Source organism: Trichosurus vulpecula, chromosome 3 (genome assembly GCF_011100635.1).
Source record: "Trichosurus vulpecula isolate mTriVul1 chromosome 3, mTriVul1.pri, whole genome shotgun sequence".
In the NCBI taxonomy this organism is placed as follows: domain Eukaryota; kingdom Metazoa; phylum Chordata; class Mammalia; order Diprotodontia; family Phalangeridae; genus Trichosurus; species Trichosurus vulpecula.
This window is the reverse complement of record NC_050575.1, coordinates 392,241,308-392,261,279: the sequence shown is the minus strand read 5'-3', so window position 1 is coordinate 392,261,279 and position 19,972 is coordinate 392,241,308. Positions and strand designations below refer to the sequence as shown.

The 19,972-nt window shown below is 42.7% G+C and overlaps 1 protein-coding gene across 2 annotated transcripts in view; it reads right to left on the bottom strand.

Moving 5' to 3' along the window:
• Positions 1–19,972, bottom strand: part of TANGO6 (transport and golgi organization 6 homolog) — a 211,290-nt gene that overhangs the window by 95,780 nt on the left and 95,538 nt on the right. For both annotated transcript variants that reach the window (XM_036752788.1, XM_036752789.1), the window contains one exon: positions 13,044–13,184. In XM_036752788.1, the coding sequence (XP_036608683.1) occupies positions 13,044–13,184 (141 nt within the window). The remainder of the gene's footprint in view (positions 1–13,043; positions 13,185–19,972) is intronic.

The following is a 19,972-nucleotide window of genomic DNA, read 5'->3' as shown; positions in this document are numbered from 1 at the left end:
TAAGGGAATTTATTTACTAAGAGAATGGAATGTAACCCTTATGTTTTGAGAAAACATGAGGATAATTCTTAAGAGATTTTAAATGGTGGGACTGTTTTTCCGGAATGGAGAAACCATGTAGTGATGGTTAAAAATGATCTTTCTTACAGCTGATACACTGTAAATAATTACTTCTCTCTGTTAGTCAACAACAATTAACTAAGCAGTTATTATGTGCCAGGCACTGTGCTAAGCATTGAGGGCTCAAGAGAGGCAGAAACATACCTCAACCTCAAAGAACTGGCTGAGTGGCTGCAATTCATGGCACCCCCTGTGGCCCACCACCTCTGCTTCCTCCCCATTGGTACCTAATCCCTGCTGGGTCAGTTTCTGCCTGATCTTGCCGGGGTCCAGACCTGCCCAACACTTCCCAGACCACTGAACACCATGCTGCCCGATGTGTGCGCACCCCACCCACCCCAGCCCCATTTTCCAGTTCCTCTTCATGTATTACCTTCCCCCCTTGGGAAGGAATTCTTTGAGACAAGAAATTGTATTTGTATCCTGAGTGCTTAATACGTGCTCTGTCCACCTGTCTATTTGGCATACGGTGGGCACCTAATAAGGTAGGTAAACGGCGAGGCACACACAAAATCTATACCGAGGAGACAGAAGGCGATGTGAAAAGGGAAGGCATGAGCGGCAGTACTAGGAGAACTGAGAGCAGTGAGGCTTCCTAGAGAAGGTGGAATTTGAGTGGAATCATGAAGGAAGTCAGAGAAACTGAGAGAGCGAGGGAAGGGAAGCCAGCATTCCATAATGCAAAGCCACCGAGATTGGGCGCTGGCCAGCATTGCTGGAACACGGTGTGTGAGTTTGGAAGCTGAGGGGGAGGCCAGGGCCAGACTCTAACGGACCTTTCTAGAAGAGCCAGAGGAGTTTCTACTGGATCCTGGAAGTCTTGGGGAAGCACCAGGGCTAACTGAGCAGTGGCATGGCCAGAGCGTGCTGGTGAAGGATAGAGCAGAGCCCGGACAGACTCTGGTTTAGGGGGACCAGGGAGAAGCTGTCCAGATGATGACTCTGCAGGAAGGAAGGAGGGCCTCGCCGAGGCCAGTGGAAAGAAGAGGACAATACAAGAGATATTTTATTGTTTGATACTCTGTTAATCAATAGTATAGCCAACGGGGCAGTTAGGTGGCTCAGTGGATGGAACATCAGCCCTGGAGTTAGGAGGACTTGAGTTCAAATCTGACCTTATACAATTACTAGCTGTGTGATCCTAGGCAAGTCACTTAACTCCGACTGCCTTCAAAAAAAATTATAGCCAGTAATGTTTATGTTTATGTCAGCCCAGGAGAATTAGGGAGTTTGATACATAAACATGAGCAAATGCTTATTATCCAAATTTTACAAATAAATAATATTTTCCTATGGAGAAGAAACTACCTGCTCCAGCAGCTGCTTCCTGGCCCCATCTAACTCTGATCCCCTAGCCGTGCATGGTGAGGTGCCTCAGCAAGCAGCTAGAGAGTCACCTTGGCATGAAGACAGTGGGGCTCAGGATGCAGGTGGGCACAACAGGGCAGGGAGGTGGGCTGGTCCCAGGGGAGGCACTCTGCAGGGGGGAGCTCTACATCTCCCCCCATCCAATGTGTGCTGACTAGGACAGATCCTGGTCCCCCCGAGCTAACTGTGACCCCGTCCCTGGCAGAAGCGGGTCGCCACCCTGTCATTTGTACATTAGTTATTTCTTGGTCACTGTTCTTAACAGCCGTGGTGGCAGACCCCACAAGAAGAATGTCAGGTCCCCTTCCCCCTGCATTTAAAATACTCATTTCCAATTCCACAAACATCTATTACATGCTTACTAAGTACACAACACCATGTTTTATATTTTTCCTCCTTTAGAAGGACTGAGCCATGAATAGGACTTACCTCTCCTGTCTCACATTTTCAAGCCTCTGATCTAAAGTAACCTAGAGCTTGTCTGAGCTTGTTTAAAATGAAGTTTAATCTATGACTCAAAAAGCAATAAAAATATTCCATTCTTTATATATCAAGATGATGCTGCTGGACTATTTTTTAAAATTTTATTTTCAGTTCCAAATTTGCTTCCTCTTCCTTCCCCTCCCCTATGCATTGAGAAGGTAAGAAAACCAAAACCTAGTACACATATGTGGGGCTGCTAGGTGGCTCAGTGGATAGTGTGCCCAGAGCGCCAGGTCTGGAGACATGAAGACCTGAGTTCAAATGTAACCACAGACACTTCAGCAGCAGAATTACAACTGTAAGAACTTCTGGGAAGGCTGACAAGGGTTCTAAGCATAACCTCCTTAGTTGTTTAATCAGTTTTTCTCTGTGAAACTTACCTAGCTCGGTAATCAAATTCCAGCCCAAGCTTCATTTGCACTAATCAGTTAAATTACTGGACCTAGAAGATGACGAAGCTCATAGACAAGACCTGGCTGGAAGCACTTAATTCACACTGTGGAACTGGCAGGCCACTGCCCCACAGAGAAGAAAATCAAATGAGGGTCATACACAAACAAAAGTTATTTTAGTTAATTCTTTTTCTGTAGAGCAAGAAACATAAAACACTAAATTCGTATGAGAGAGACAGAGAGGAGAGAGTGTGGAAGCAGAAGGGAGAAGGAGAAAGGAAGAGAGGAAAAGAGACAGAAGAAGAAAGAATGAGGGGGTGAGAGTGGGGAGAAGAGAAAGGGACAGACAGATAGAAAGAGACAGAGGATGAGACAAAGAGATGGGACAGGAGTGGGGCAGAAAGCCTGAGTCTTGGTTCTTTGTTTATACTTTCTGTTAGGAGGATGTTGCTGAAGATGCATTAGATGTAGAGCCAGCAGATCTATGCTCTCACTCTCTATCTTCCACCTGCTACCTCTGTGACCTTGGGCAAACGCTTACGGGCCTCAGTTTCTTCATCTGTAAAATGATGCTGTTAGATTTAATGATCCCTAGGTCCTTTCCACTTTGGAATCTATGATCCTATAATCTTCATTCAATTAGCAAGTCAAGTCAAAAAGCATTTACTAATTACCTACTCTGTGCTAGGCACTGTGCAAGTATCTGGAAATACAACCATAATGAATAATCCTTTTTTGCAAAGAGCTTTTATCTTCTAATGGAGGAGCAACTAAGGATGTACATAAATATATACAGAATAAATACCAGAGTAAGTACAAAGTAATTAAATTCAAGGTAATTTGGGAGGGAAGACACTAACTAGAAGGTGTACTTGAGCTCCATTTTGAAGGAAGAAAGTGATTTTATGAGAGGGAGGTGCCCCAGGCATGGGGTACTTCCAGTACAAAGGCCTAGAGATGGGAGATGAGAGTTGAATGTAAGGACCTGAGAGAAGCCAGTTTTGCTGGATCATAGAGTACAGGAGTCACGTCCAAAAAGGCTGGAAAGACAAGTTGGGGCAAGGGTTGTGAAGGGCTTTAAAAGCTAAACAGTCAGGTTTATGGTTGATTCCAGAGGCAACTGGAAGCTAGTAGAATTTATGTCAGAGGTAGCATGCTACACCCACCATGAACCTTTCCGGTGCCTGTTGGATCATCTGCAATTTGTATTCTTCTGAGGTCTTGGTATTCCACGACTCAAAAGCATTTCTGGATGAACACTGGCATTAAAAATTGGGCTTTTGTAACAGTTTAGGATCACTGAAATTGCTACACATTTCCCCAAATGTGATCTGGCCTATCACCCCTAGGATCAAATAGAACTTTCTTTGGCATTTAAAGCTCTTCGCAAGCTGGCTCCAATCTACCCTGCTAGACTTATTACATGTTATTCCTTCCTACGTGGTCTAAGGTACCACCAGCAAGAGGCCTTTCCTGGTGCCTTCAGGTATGAGGGCCTTTGACCCCAAGGGTACTTGGAATATGTTTTGTAATTACATATGTTGTCCCTCCTTATTAGAGACTAAGCTCTTTGAGGGCAGGTACTGGTTTGCCTTTGGCACTGCCTACAGAGTCACTGTGGCACAGTGGTCCTTAAATGTTTATTGATTGAATTTAGGCACTATCCTCATATGGTACAAAGGTGTTAACAGACTAGATGTGCTAATGGAAACAGATTCCATTAGAAACACTAGGAGGCATATTCAATTTCACTTTCAGATACCATTCTCCTAGTTTCACCTACAAAGTGGAGATAATCCCATTTGCTTAGATCTTGTTAAAATGTCTTTAGACTGATTTTCCTGAGTTGCTTTTCCCTATACCATGAGATGTGCTACTTAAGGAAGTCTTCTTTAACCCCTTTTTTGTTCTTTTCCAATTAGCCTGCTAAGCATCTTGTCCTTGGCTGTCATGTCTTTCTCTGCTTTGTCAAGAAGCTCACGTGGCTGTTAGACCATTGTTCTTCTTGTGTGTCCCTTTCCTCAAGCAGAGGCTTGACTGTTTTATATTAGTTAAACTTCTCTAAGAAATCGTAGCTGGAATTATGTCTTTATTTTTGTCTATTTGGTGTGTGTTGAGTCATTTTTCAGTCACGTTTGACTCTTCGTGGCCCCATCTGGGGTTTTCTTGGCAAAGATACTGGAGTGGTTTGCCATTTCCTTCTCCAGCTCATTTTACAGATGAGGAAGCTGAGGCAAATAGAGTTAAGTGACTTACCCTGGGTCATACAGCTAATAAGTGTCTGAGGTCAGATTCAAACTCAGGAAGAAGAGTCGTCCTGACCCTAAGCCTGGTGCTCCATGCACTATGGCACCACCCAGCTGCATTTTTCAGTATGACTCTTTACTTAAAGAAATTTGGTTGGAGTTACTTAATCATCATATGCAGGGTCTTCTTCCAAAGGAGCCAACAAGGTGGTACATTCCTGGAACAACTGAACCTTATCAATATTGACACACTATCAATGGAACTAGAACAAGGGTGGGGAACCTGAGGCCTTCTAGGTCCTTGGGTACTGCTTTTTGACTGAATTCAAGTTTTACAGAACAAATCCTTTTATTAAGGGGATTTGTTCTGTGAAATTTGGATTCAGTCAAAGGGTTGCACTTGAGGACCTAGAGGGCCACTTGTGGTCTCAAGGTCACAGGTTCCCCACCCCTGAACTAGAATATATAAGGACACTGCAGCAATTAGGTCAACAAATATCTTGATTCTTGGTATCTTCAGTGAGAAAGTGGACATAAGAGAGGTCAGCGAAAACTCATTTGGAAAATATGGTTCAGGATCAAGATGTGTTAGAGGCCAAAGACTCTAGAAGTGGACTACTCAGAAGCTTCATCTCTATACATCATTAATACTTTCTTAAAAAAAAAGTCAAAGTATACAATGATTCTTAAATACTCTCTCCGTGACCTGTTTTCCAGGTCAACTGTTTTTGATGTCAGATATCTTAGAATCTCCCATTTTCCAAACTTTTGATTTTCTAATTATATTCCTTGCTGCTTCATGGAGTCACTGATTTGTGTTTGATTTACCTGAGTTCTCAGAATTCTATTATGTAGGTAAGGGGAAAAAAAAGAAAAACAAAGACCTAGAATCTAAAGGGGCGTCCACCAATTGGGGATTTGGGGAATGGCTGAATAAACTGTAGCATACAAATATAATGGAATATTATTATTTCATAAGAATGACAAAAGAGATGACTGCAGAAAATCTTTGGTAGTACGAAATGAGGCAGATTTATATAAGGACAAAAATGGTAAAGAAGAAAATCAACTTTCAAAGACTCAAGAATTTTGACCAATGAAACGACCAATGAATAGGTCTCCTGGGGACGTGTGATGCAACATTTTACTCACCTCCTGAGAGAGGAGATGAGTTCATTTGGGGATATGGCCACTATATGGACTTGTTTGTTGGAATTCAGATCTATGATTTCATCAGTTTTGGAAACTTCCCGGTGAGGAAAATTCTTCTACCAATAGAGATTAGCCACAATTCTGCAATGTATAGTCTCAGAGAGTCACCTAGGGTGCTAAATAACTTGCCCAGGGTCACAATCAACTGAACTGAACGAGCATTTATCTTTCCAATTATGTGCCAGGTCCTGTACAAGTCATTGGGACACAAAGACAAAACAAAACAGTCCTTGCCCTCAAGGAACTTATGTTCCACTGTGAGAACAAATATGTTGTTGTTGAGTCATTTCTCAGTTGTGTGAGACTCTGACTCTTTGTGACCCCAAGAATGCATTTCAGGGTCGACTCACAGGTCTGACAGGAATAAATGACAAGCATTTATTAGGTATTTGCTACATGTCAGGCACTGTGCTAAGTGCTGAGGACAAAATCAAATGCAAGACAGTCCCTGCCCTCAAGGGGCTTACATTCTCAATAGTGGGGAAAAGTACATACAGGGGAGTGGTTGCCTAGGAAAAGTACCTTGGTCAGAGAAATCCTAGGTATAGTGAATGGAACCATAGGCCTATTCACTGAATGGGTGTTAACTCACTCTAAGTGAGTACATGAAAAGGCCTTAGCCTAAAAGGGCCAGGGTCTCCCATTGCATCCTGGGTCATCTCCAGTCATCCTGATCAACATCAGGCCACTGGACCCAGATGGCTGTGGAGGAGGAAGTGAGGCTGGTGACCTTGCACAGCCCTCCCTCACTCAAATCAAAGTCATGTCATCATATCCCTGATGACACGGTCCTCTTCGAAAACGAAGGACAAACACAACAGCAACAACAACAAGAACCAGTACACTATTGGTTTAATTATGGCTTTCGGAGCAAGAAGTAGAAAGCTACTGGAGGGAGGAGAATGGAGTTGAGGAGGAAGTAGGGGAGAGAGGTGCAGAGTAGATGGCAAGAAGATAGCTGGTATGAATGGCTGGATGGGAGGTGAATTATGGTCTGGTGTAGGGCCAGCTAGGTATATTGTTGGCTTATTCATTTATCCATCAGGACAGCTTGGGGATATGAAAGATAATTTGTTAATAATAAACAGAAAGGAAAACTAGAAAGAGGGACTAAAAGGGATGGGTATCAGATAGAAGGGATGCATCACACAGCCAATGTCTGTCTGAGGCAGACTTGATCTTAGGTCTGCCTGACTCTGGGCTGGGCTCTCTATATACTAGGTACTACCATACCTAATATATTTGACCTGCTGGTATACAGTTTTCTGTTTGTTGTTGGGTCAATATAGAATAGTACACAACATAAAGTCTATATGTTCCAAGAGATGGACATTGCAGAGAATCTAAGGTAAGGTTAAAAAAAAACCTCCATATATAATAAAATAATTAAAGCAGCATTTTAAATTAAATTAAAGTAGGCAAAGAACTGGTAACAAAGTAAATGCCAATCAAATTACATGAATGTAATAGAATATTATTGTGTTATAAGAAATTATGAATATGATAAATACAGAGAAGCCTGGAAATATTTATATAAACTGATGCGAAGTGAAGTAAGAAGAACCAGGAAAACAATATAAACCACGACCATAACACTGTAAATGAAAAGAACAACAAACTGTATTAAACTAAACTAACAAACTAAAAACTGGCAAGACTTGTATGAACTAATGCAGAATGAAATAGGCAGAAGGAACGTTAATTTGATAGCAGTGCTGTTAAAATGAACAACTCTGAGAGTTGAAAACCCCGATAAACAAAATGACTAACAGTGATTGCAGCACAATAATGATGAAGAATATCAGCTACTTTTTGAGAGAAGAGGTGATAGACTAAATATGCAGAATGAGATACACACTTCTGGAAGTGACCAACGGGGTAATTGTCTGACTATGCATATCTGTTACAAAGGTTTTGTTTTTCTTTCTTTTTTTTTCTCCCAATCAGGAGAGGACAGGGAAGGAGAAGAATAACTGTTAGTCAATTTAAAACATTTTAAATAAAAAAAATACCCTGAACACCGTGAAATTATAACCAAGCTCGGCTTGAGAGAAGAGATATAAGGGGACATCTCTCTTGTCTTTGCAGAGGACTATGGGCACGGTATATTACATATAATACCTGATTTTCTTGATATGTTGATCGGTTTTTCTGAACTGTTTCTTTTCCCTTTTAAAAATTCTTACATGAGATGGTTCTCTGGAAGGGAGAAGAGGATGTGATATACCGTAATATGTAGGTGACAAAGAACCAAAAGATATCAATAAGTATTTTAAAAGAAAATAAATTTTAAAAAACTTCCATTTTGGAAATTGGGGCTTAGTGGTAGGATTTCATTTTCTTTTCTTGAGGAAAAAAAAAAACCAAAAAACAAAACCATCAAGCCTCATAACAGCTGTTACTGATCAACATCTGCCTCAGACTACATAAGAGGAACAGATGGAGAAAGATTTAGAGTAATTGGTAATTCAATACTACACTGGGATTGATTTTTAGCTAAACATGTCCTTAAGCAAGAATAAACCATATACACATCATAATAATCTCTATTTCAAAAAATCACTGACAAATTAATTTGAAGCATAAATACACTATAACTGGGCTATAAAACAGCTTCTTATTATAATGATAAATTTAGTTCAAATTATCTCCCTGGAAATCTTACTACATACAGTACAATCCTGATAGAATGGGGTTAGGCTACAGAGAGTTACGACTAATACCTGTCAACAGTATTATAACAGTATTTTAAATGGGTCCCACTGTTTTGGAGAGGGGCCAAAGAACCGTGGACTTGCTAGTTTGTCTAGTGATCATAACCTCTGGGTTAGGAGATGGATAGCAGTACACCGTCACTGACTCCCAACCAGCTGTTTACCATCCCCTCTTCACTCGGTGGGAAGAAAGAGTAATATGGGGTTCAAGGCAAGGCTGGGACATACAGGTAAGAATGATATTGAAAAATCACATTGAGGGATTACGGGGATTTCCCCTGCACCGCTGAGCTGGGAATATGCTCTAAGACTGGTTATCACTGCAGAAAAAGGCTTTAATTTCACTTAAAGGATTTAAACAAGCCACCCTATCCATGCACCTGGAGTTGGCAATATGAATTAGAAACCTTGGCATAAGCCGGGCTGTGTTTATAGTTTGATATTTGGAAGAATGAGCCCAGAAAAATTAATACTTTGAGAATTGGTGGAATTTGCTTTGAAATGCCGGAAGACTATTTTGGAAATGTTGCTAATTACAGTATCTGTTTTAAAGGCCTCCCTTTCTCAACAACCTAATGGAGACAAGTCGGCATGCATCCTCTAAACTGGTTAGTTATGAACCATTCCAGCAGCAGAAGGCTAATTAAGGGCACAGGAGAAATGGAGGAGATTTTCCACTGGCGGGGTACACACCTGGTTCAGCTTGGGCAGTGTCGATGATATATATACAAGCCAAAGACAGAAATTACAATCCAATGTGTCATATTCAGAACTCAAGATTTACACAACCCCCGACATTCGGCACCTTGTGACTACCCAAGCAGTGTCTAAGACCCAAGTGGTGTATCTAAGATCCAAATTTAGTAATAAGGAAAACAAAGCTCTTTATTTATTTAGCTCTTTCCTCAAAGAGTGGCAGGTTTACTTTTCACTTCCTTCACAGATTCCCTTCAGGCTATTTCTGGGCCTGGGAGGCATGGAGCCCAGAAATCCATCTTTTTTCTTCCCCTCTGCCTAATGGAGAGCTCTGAACTTAGTGGTAGGTACTTAAATGCTCCCAGAATTGAAATGTCCTGTTAAATTGCCCTCTGAGCCCGAGAATTGTGGTCTTCAGTCAGAGGGGCGACTGGAAACACTGGAACCTTAAACCTGACTGAAGAGATGGTAGAAGTAGAGAAGGAGGAGGTCCAGTGAAGGAGAGGGATGGGTATGTGGGTGTTTAATAGATGCTTTCTGAAGGAGAGGATGAACGACCGCAGTGTGGTCAACCTGCGGGGAATGTTGAGGAGGAGGATTTGTGTGTTTCCAAAGTTTTCTCCTGGGCAAGCAGTAAAATTCACAAGTTTTACTACAGCTCACAGGTCAATTATTAAAATTGGTGCTGAGATCATTGCTTCTAATTTAGTCTTCGGTATTATGTGAGTGATGAAACAACAGCGAAGGGCAGAGAGAACCACACCTAAGAAGAAGATGCAGGGTCTGCTGGCTCAGAAAGAACTGGAAGGCCAACAGCCGCACTTGGAAGAGGACGGGTCAATATTTGGGCCAAAACGTTTGCTGCTGAAGCATATGCCTCACTTGATCTAATACAAGAGAAGCAGAGTCGGCACAAAGCTCCAGAACACCAAAATACTCAGCGCTTCATCTAGCAGCTGAACACAGAGGAATGCCTCCCAGGGCCATAACTCAACACTAGAGAAGCGAGAGCAAACTTTCCTTGGTGGCTGTGCATAACGCGGCAACTTTTATAGATAAGCCTGGGTTGATAATAACTCACAATAAGGAACCGGCTTTATTACTTTAGGGAGCCTGCCTCTACTAAAGCCTTCCAGTGGCTTAGTTGTTGTGATGGTGACTAGGTCTTTGAAGGTTATGCCAATTCAAGTCAAGTGAACAGGCCAACAAGCATCGATCAAACACCCACCATGTGCTAGGCAATCTGCTCAGTACTAAGGATACTAGAAAAGGCATAAAAAAAGGTCCTTGTGGTCTAAAAGTCCGCGTGGGGAGGATACATCAAGAAAACAACTGTGTACAAACAAGGTATATAACTGGAGATCATCAATAGAAGGAAGGCCTTAGCACTAAGAGAGACTGGGAAAGGCTTCTTGTAGAAGGCCAGATTATAGCTGGGACTTGCAGGAAGCCAGGAAAGTCAGAAGGCAGAGATAAGGAGAGAGAGAGGATTCTAGGCAAGGGAACAGCCAGAGAAAACACCGAGTCTGGAGATGGAGGAATTTCAAGGAGGCCGGTGTCACTGCATTGCTGAGCATGTCAGAGGGAATAAAGTGTACGAAAACTAGAAAGGGGGCCTGGGTCAGGTGGTGGGGGGCTCTGAGTTCAAAGAGGCTTTCTTATTTGCTCCTGCAGGTGACAGGGAGGCCCTGGAGTTTAGTGAGTAAGGCAGTCGGATGTGCACTTTAGGAAAATCACTTTGGTGGCTGAAAGGAGAATGCATTGGAGTGGGAAGAGACCCCCCCTCCCCCAACAGCCTATTGCAATAGTCCAGGCATGAGGGGTGGCAGTGTCAGAGGAGAGAAAGATTTTGTGAAGGCAGGATTGATAGCACTTGGCACTAGATTGGATAGGGGAGGTGAGAGACAGTGAGGAGCTGGGGATGGCACCTAGGTTGTGAGCCTGAGGCCCTGGGAGGCTTAGGAACTTAGGGCGAACTTAGGAAGTGGGGGAAAAACTCTGAGTATGGGACAGTCCAGAGATCTGCCTCACTAAGTCTGGAGAGGCTCATCATTAGACTAGTTACAGGGTTGGCAATGTTTTGGCCATCGAAACTCCTGAAGACCATCTCCTAAGCTGATGAAAGGCTGAAATGTATGTTGGCAAAGAGAGCCCAACAGCCACCAATAAAATCCCAGCCCTGTGAACAACGACAGCAAGGCAGTCAAAGGGCTGCACTTGAAGACCTAGAGGGCCACATGTGGCCTTGAGGCCCCAGGTTCCCCACCCAGGGACTAAAGTATAAAGAGAATCTGACAGAGAAATGCAAAAAGGTGGGAGTCTGGTGGGAAATACAACAGCGTAGGAACCAGGAACATAATAAAGGTCGAACAGCAACAAGCACAGGGCTTTTTTATTCCCCTCTTAAATTAACTTAATGTTCTGGCCCGGCTCTGAGCTGCTGGCAGGTACTCAGGAAGGAGTGGTGATAGACAGGGAGCACTTGAAGGTCTGAATGAGCTTTAAACCCCACCTGCTCTCGTTCCATTCCATCCTGCTAGGGAGGCACGCCCCCCTCTAAAGATGATGACCTGAAAGCTCAAAGTGTCCCACAGGACTCCTAGTTCTCTTGGACTCTGACTGTGGCTCGTGCTCACTACACTACATTGCCATCACAGCCATGAAGAACTTATAGAAGACCTCGCCTTTCCATGGAGGAGAAAGCCGAGCCGAAGGATCCTGCCTTGATATAAGGGAGTGGGGAACAGCTGGGGTTACCCAGCACAGGCCCACTCTGTTGCCCTTTCACGAGGCCTCTACAAACACCAGAGTGGCTACAAGGTAACAATGTCTCCTCTGAGTCTCACAGAGCATTTTCAAGATATTCCAAAGTTCAGATGGGTCTGGTATCTCATCGCTGTATGTCATTCCCTTCAACAGTGCAGAATGTAACTCAGCCACATATGCCTATCTTGTACAACTCATGACCATATCTATAAGTTCAACACGGGGGTCCATTCAATGTGCCCAGGGCCTTCCTTAATTTCCCTTAGCAGTAAGAGGACACCAGTGGAGAATGCAGGCTGTCCACTGGCGATCCCTCTTAACATCTATTACACTCCTACTACAGATTACCTCTCCTTTGGCTAGCACTTTTTTTGGATGTTATCTTGTACTCCACCAAAAGAAAATGGTAGTCCAGAGTGCTTTACAGTGTACAGGGTAGGGACTGGATCTGTGATTTCAGTGGTATATGGAACTCCCACGTAAGGAAACTCCCTTCGCCAATATAAGTCAATACTTTCTTTGTAACTTACCATCTAAGAGAGCTGCCTGGGGGCACTGAGAGGTTAAGTGGTCCGAATCCTCCAGCCAGTGAGTCTCAGAAGTGGGACTTAACCCAATTGGCTTTTGGTCAACTCTCCTCCCACTCCATGCTGCCTCTCCCTGTGATCTACAGGGCCCACATATGCTTTAGCTCAGCTGATCCTTACAGTCACCCTGTAAGGCCAGTAGCACAGCCCCATTTTACACAGAAAAAATAAAATTCAAAGTGGATAAATGATTTACTCAAGGCCACACACCTAGAAAGTGACAAACCCAGGACCTGAGCTCTTGCCAGTTAACTCCAAACCAAGTGGCTGATTTTCAAGCACTCCAAATATACGGTCACAGCTTCAAGAGAGTAGCACTCTCCGAGCCTACCTGTGTCATGGGAGCTCTGATGACCGGAATCTGTCAGAAAGGCTAAACCTGAGTCAGCGAAGGGCTGTCCACACACCACTGGCTGCCAAGATTACTCTTTGCCAAACTGAAAAATCCACAACGCTCACCTAAAGCTCGGACGATCCTCATCAATGCTTCTCCAACTTTCATTCTGGTCTCTGGTGGGTGCTTTCCGGGGCTACTCCCATACTGTGCTAGCAGGGATGGAAGGATTTCCTCAGGATAGACATCTGCCAGCAGGGCAACACCTGGGATGGGAAACAAAAATGCTTCATTTCTGCGTGTGAGAAAATCATGAAAACAGAGACTTTAACACAAACCTATGACAATGTAAACAAAGAGAGAAATACAGCCTATGTTAGTGGCCCTCATTCTTTTCAAATATGGGGCTCCATAAAAAAAATGTCATAGACTCCCACACAATGGCAAATGAATTCTAAGTGACCAGTGACTAAGTGATTCAGGACAACAAGTCAGGCTGCGGTCACTTCTATGGCTCACTTACAACTTGACCAAAACAAGTCAAACATTTGCTGACTGAGGCAGACTTGAGGCTGGGCTCATTTCCTCATTATCATAAATAATTCATATCAGTTAAAAATCAGTGTTGCTATCCTTTATGCCTTCCATACTCTATTTTTAATCAAGTTTTTTAAAAGGTCGAGTTGATACTGTTTTAATGAAACATTTTTTCTTCTTCTCATTTTAATTCTGCATTTTAGCCTATGTTAATTTTGATCTTGCTCTGATAAGTTGGTGGTCTAACTGTTATCTAGATGGCTGATTCAGGAATGACTAATATATCAGTAACAAGGTATTTCCTGCCTGCTAAACTGTAATAATCCCTTTCATTTTTGTGACGTTACTAAGAGCTCATCACCTTCAGAATTTCTGTTCCTGCCGTGACAGTGTTGGGATGGGGGAGAAAGTGGGTCTGTCACCTCTGAGCATGCAGACAGATGTTAAGAGCTGCTGGTACTTGTGCGTCCTTGGACAAGGTTCTAACGGGGAGAGTACCAACAGCTGAATTTATGTTCAGAGTCTGAAAACGATGTCGCTTGTAGCCCTCTCTTCCACGTTCCCTGCAGAAGTGGAATGGGGCCAGAAGAAACTAAAGGCTATGTTGTAGTTTTCTTTTTTCCACGGATTGCCATGGCTAGAGAATGCATTGTCAAGTGGCCAACCAACTGGTGACGGGTCTCCTTGTGCATAATGAGGCTGGTCTTCATAAAACAGACAAAATCTGTTGCCAGGGTCATACCGAAGGCCTTTCCAGCATGTCAGAATCTTCCAGACCTCTCAAGCCACTGGCAGGGCCTTCAAGAACCCAGTGTCCCCTCTCTGCCACAGTGAGGGAACAAGGAAGACTTTTTGGGAGAAATTTATTATTAAAGATTTTAAAAAGTCACTGGAAAAATACTTTTTAACAAATCATCTTTTGACACTTACTTCCATTATAGTATAGCACCCTCCCAAAAAACACCAACAAAAACCAAATCCAAAATGGCCTCAAGGTGATAGTGTAGAATGGTTAGCCTTGCTAGAGACAAGAATGTGTATGTGTGCGTGTGTAGAGAACCATAATGTTGACTGCTGACACAAGAGAGGAAGGAAAAGGAAAACATGGAGTAATTACTGAATCTCTGGAAGTAGCTACTAGTCTGTTCATACAGAGCAAGCTAGGTGATAATTTACCTTGGGAGAGAAATAAAAATGCTGACTTTGTTAATTTTTTTTTTTTTACTATGCCTACCAAAGAGTGAAATTGCCAATTGAAAATGTTAATTTATAAAATTCCTTGAAAAACTCCTTCAGATTTCCCAAACCACAATAGGTACTTTTCCTTTGACCACTGTACCCAGGTAAGAAGAGGGAACTCCTGCTATGGAGTGCCTGGAGAGCTGCCCATGCGTGGTGCTGCGAATGGAGGCTCGGCTCTGGCCTCCAGAATCAGCTTCTTAAAGCTTGTAACCATCACTCTACCTCAGGCTACTTTCAGGCTTATTCAAAAAGAAAGTGCAGGATCAGTAAACTGAACGAATATATCAACTTCTCTCTGCCTCAGGGAATGAAAAACCCCCAAAACAGGATTGACTTTCCCACTCTTTCACATCCTTCTGGAACTCTGGAGTGATGCTGACATGGTTGGTATAAACTGGTCATTTCCCAATATTTTACATTCTTCTTTCAGCCTAGCAAGTTCCTTGATGATGCTATTATATAAGACTGTGATTTGAATCCTAGGCTGGGGATACCCAAGAACAAGTGACAATTGTGGAATCTGGCACATACAACACACTAGAGGTTAGGAGCAGTCACTCATCCAAACAGTGAAGCTACAGCTGCCCTCCAGATCTTATCAATCAGTCAATAAACATTTATTAAGCACCTACTCAAGTGCCAGGCACCATAGTAACCTCTGGGGATCCAAAAAGAGCTAAAACACAATTCTGGCCCTTGAGCTGCTACATGCAGGAAACAATTAACAAAGGATAGGCACTAGAATTAAGGTAGTAAAGGCTTCCTATACGAGATGGGATTTTAGCTGGGACTTCAGGGAAGACAGTGAGCGCGTGAGTGCCAGAGCTGAGAGATGGAGTGTTCTGTTCATGGAATAGTCGGGAGGCTGGCGTCACTGGATGGAAGCGTTCATGATGAGTAAGGTGTAAGGAGACTGAAAAGGGGGGGGGGAGCTAGGTTATGAAGGACTTTGAATGCCAAGCAGGGCATTTTATTTTTGATCCTAAAGGTAACAGGGAGCCACTGGAATTTATTGAGTAAGGGGGAGGTGATATGGTTGGACTTGAGTTTTAGGAAAATCCCTTTAGTGGCTGAAAGGAAGAAAGACTGAAGTAGGGAGAGACTTGGGGCAGGCAGGCCCCACCGCACCACATGCTATTATAATAGTCATATTGTAATAGTCCAGGTGTGAGGTCATAAGCGTCTGTGCCAGGGTGGGGACAGTGTCAGAGGAGAGAATGGGGCATATTTGAGAGATGCTGCAAAGGTGAAATCGGAAAACCTTGGCAACAGCTTGGATATGGGGAGGGTGGTGAGAGAGTGAGTCTGGGATAACTCCTAGGTTGTGAATCTAAGGGAGGGGAGGATGGTGTTGCCCTCTAAAGGAAAAGGGAAAGTGGGGAGGGGCAGGGAAGGTTTAGGGAAAGTTAATGAGTTCTACTTTGGGCATAATACAATTAAGAAAGACGTCTATTTGATGTACAACCTGAAATCTTGAAAAGTTCCCCCAAAGCTGTGGAATGCCAAATGGCAAATGGCAATGGAGTTGAGTGGGTGGAAGTATGATGTGGCATGTGACACCCCCAGTGATTGGAGGATTCAGTTTTTAGTCATCTTTGTACAGGGGAAAAAAAATTGGGAAAAACGAGAATCAGAAAGGCAAAATGGCAAATAATGTCAGATTGTACAAATCGCAGCTACATCTGGGAACCAAATGGTAGTTTTCACAGTCACAGATATACCATGTGCAAAAAAAAAATGTATTGATATTTTTCAGCCAAATTCACCAAGGCTGACTAAGGGAGGTAATGGGGAGAAAATGGAATTCTTTGCTAAAGCAATCAAAAATAGAAACTTCTCAGCCACAGATGAGAGACTTGGGATGTCAACATGATGTAGCAGAAAAAAAGGCTATGGGTTATGAGGCGCTAGACAAGTTACTTCTAATTTTTGTCCTGTAAAATGGGATGTAAAATGGGACTCATTTATTATCCATACTTGACAGGACTATTAGGAGGAAAGCCCTTTGTACTATGCAAATATGAGTTATTAATGTCATTACTCTGGGATTTAAAAATGCTACTGCAATTAGTAAGAATAGTACATTAAATTTCTCATTTGCAAAAAGCTCTATTCAGGAGGACTTGAGTTCAAATCTAACCTCAAACATGTACTAGCTGTGTGACCCTGGATAAGTCACCTGTTTCTCTTTGCCTCAGTTTCCTCAGCTGTAAAACAGGAATAATACTAGCATGTCTCTCACAAGGATCAAATGAGATAATAGTTACAAAAAGTGCTCAGCACAGCGAAGGAACATAGTAGGTACTATGTGAATCTTTATGCCCTTCCTTGTGCTTGTCCATTCTGGGAGAGGACCATGACATTGGGGAGAGGATGACATGACATATAGGTGACTTTGATTTGAGTGAGGGAGGGCTGTGCAAGGTCGCCAGCCTCACTTTCTCCTCCAGAGCCATCTGGGTCCAGCAGCCAGATATTCATCAGGATGACTGGAGATGGTCCAGGATGCACTGGGAGACCCTGGCCCTGTCAAGCTAAGGTGTTTTCAGGTTCTCACTTTAAGTGAGGTAACGCCCATTCAGTGAATAGGCCTCTTTAAGAAGTTAATCAAGGGATGGCCCCTTTAATCAAAACTCAAAAAAAAAAAAATCAAACTGTGAGGAAAAGACCCTCAGGGTTCCAGCCCAAAAGAGAAAGTTACTATTTGGTATGACCTTGGGCAAGTCACTGAATGCCTCTGAGACTAAATTTCCTCCTCTGTAAAATGAGATGATTGGACCAATTAATTCTAAGATCCTCACTAGGCCAAAGTGTTAAGATACCAAGATAGATAAAATCTTTCATGCTAAATGGACAAGTCATCCTCTGAGATCCTCCCTCTAAATGTTAGTTTGGTTATACTTAATTTCAAGCAAATCGGACATCAAATGAAGATTATAGCTTCCGTCAACTAAACAGTATCTAGTGAAGATACCATTATTTCTAAAATGGAGCCAGTCAAGTCAGAGAGAACAGGTTTATAAGATTATCAGTTAACTCACGCTGCACACGTGTTCCTTGTCAGAAATGCAATCTCGTCCCATGCTGTTAGAGACCCTGCAAATACTGTGAAAGCCCACAACACTTAAGATTACCTACCAATTAGCAGCTCTAGGAAGAATGGAAATAATGGATAGATTCTTTTCTGACTAAATGGGAATTTTTCTGCAATTAACAAGGCAACCATCACCTAAAGGCAGCAAAGCTGCCATCCTGACCTAGTTTCCAAGCAACCGTTCATTAATAAAAGCTGCACTCAGGTGCTGCATCTTGTCTATCAAACAGGGTGTGCACACATCCAGCTTTTCAGCAGCAGAGTCACAGCGGTCACCCGAAGATGACAATTCCTCATCATGAGAGAGCCAGCTGGAGTACAGCAAACGGGATGATCAGCTGCTCCTCTCTGCACCCGTCACAGAGCCCTCATCATCCAATTGTTCCATTTCCCTATCAGTCTCTTTTTGAAAAGTAAGTCACATGGGATTTATAGGTGGAAAAAAACTGAAAAGATCATCGCATCCAGCCTTCTCCTTTTATCAAGGATGGGTACGAGCTTTCTCAAAGTCACACGTGTAGGGCCATGATTTGAACTGAGGGCCTCTGGCTCCAAATCGCCAGAGTACCATTCTGTCATGGACACCCCCAGACCAGTGGTTAGGAAAAGCTGCTCAGTGCTCTCTGCAGATTTACTTTGCTCCTCTGAATTACACCTTCTCTTTATGTTTTTTTACCTAAGGTATTAGGGTTTCAGTTATCTGTCGTAAATGTTTCAAAGTTGGAAACTGAGTACTGAGGAATGAACATTATTTATACATTTAAAACAACCTTTAAATAATAGTGTACATGTATCTATACATGTACATATAGCACATATGGTATATATCAAACTGCTTGCCTTCTCAAAAAGAGGAGGGAGGAAGAGTATTTGGAACTCAAAATTTTAAAAAGCGTATGTTAATTGTTTTTTCATTTAACTGGAAAAATATGATTTAAAAAATAATGTCAGTGAATCTGGCACTTATTAAGTGACTACTATGTGCCAGGCCCTGTGCTAAGCACAAAGATACAAAGGAAGGCAAAAGATAGTCCCTGCTCTCAAAAAGCTTATGGTCCAATGGGGAGAGTCAACATGCAAATAACTATGTACAAAAATGATACAGACAGGGTTGACAGGGAGTAGTCTCAGAGGGACGGCATTAGCATTAAGGAATAATAACCTAAGTTTTCAATTTTAAGTACAATTTTTTGGTCCTTAGGGGTGTCTTTGAAGATGTGTGTTTGCTTGATGCTTAAGTCTGCTATTTTTTTAAAAAAGACATCAAATCTTTATTATTTCAATAATATTCCTGGTTTTGCAAACTTCACACACAACAGAGCAAACTCCCAAATTCTTGTACCTTTTACTACGTACCCATCAGACTTGTGACTCTCTCTCTGATCCCATTTTCTTTATTTGACTTCAGCATTCTCCTGCTAAGGCCCTTGGCCTCCACTTCATCACCCTATGCTTTTTTTCCTCTTTTTAAAAAATAAGTAACATTAAAAAAGAATATGTTTATTCTTTTCTCCTTTTCCCTTCAGCCCTGATTCAGAAGTCACTCAGTAATTACCCAACAAAATATACCCTTGGTTCTTTGTTACCCTGTGGTGAATGAAATGAGATGGTTATTAGTTAGATTGGAAAAGTGGTGTTTTGGAGAAAGAGGGCAGGAGGGGGGAGGCAATAAGCATTTATATAATGACACCTACTATGTGCCAATCACTGTGTAAGCACTTTGAAATTATTATCCCATTCAGCCCTCACAACAGCCCGGGGAAGCAGCTGCTGTTAGTATCCCCAATTTACAGATGAAGAAACTGAGGCAAACAGAGGTTAAGTGACTTGCCCAGGGTCACACAGCGAGTGTCTAAAGCTGGATTTGATCCCAGGTCTTCCTGCCTCCAGGCCCGGTGCTCTTGTTCACTGGGTCATCGAGCTGCCCCACTGAGCTCACTAAACTCCCCTGGGTGTCAGTTTCCTCTCCTATAAAATGGGCCAATTGGCTAAACGACTTCAAAGGCCCTTCTAGCTCTAAATATCTGAAACTACGGGAGACGGAGGAGAACCAATTAAATTACGGCAGGATGGTGGGAGACCTTTTTTTCCCCTGAAGGCTGAGTTATCTGGAAGGTGTTCTTGCAGGTACATTCAACTTTTACTCCCCATTACTGATGTCTTAAGTATCTGATATTAGCA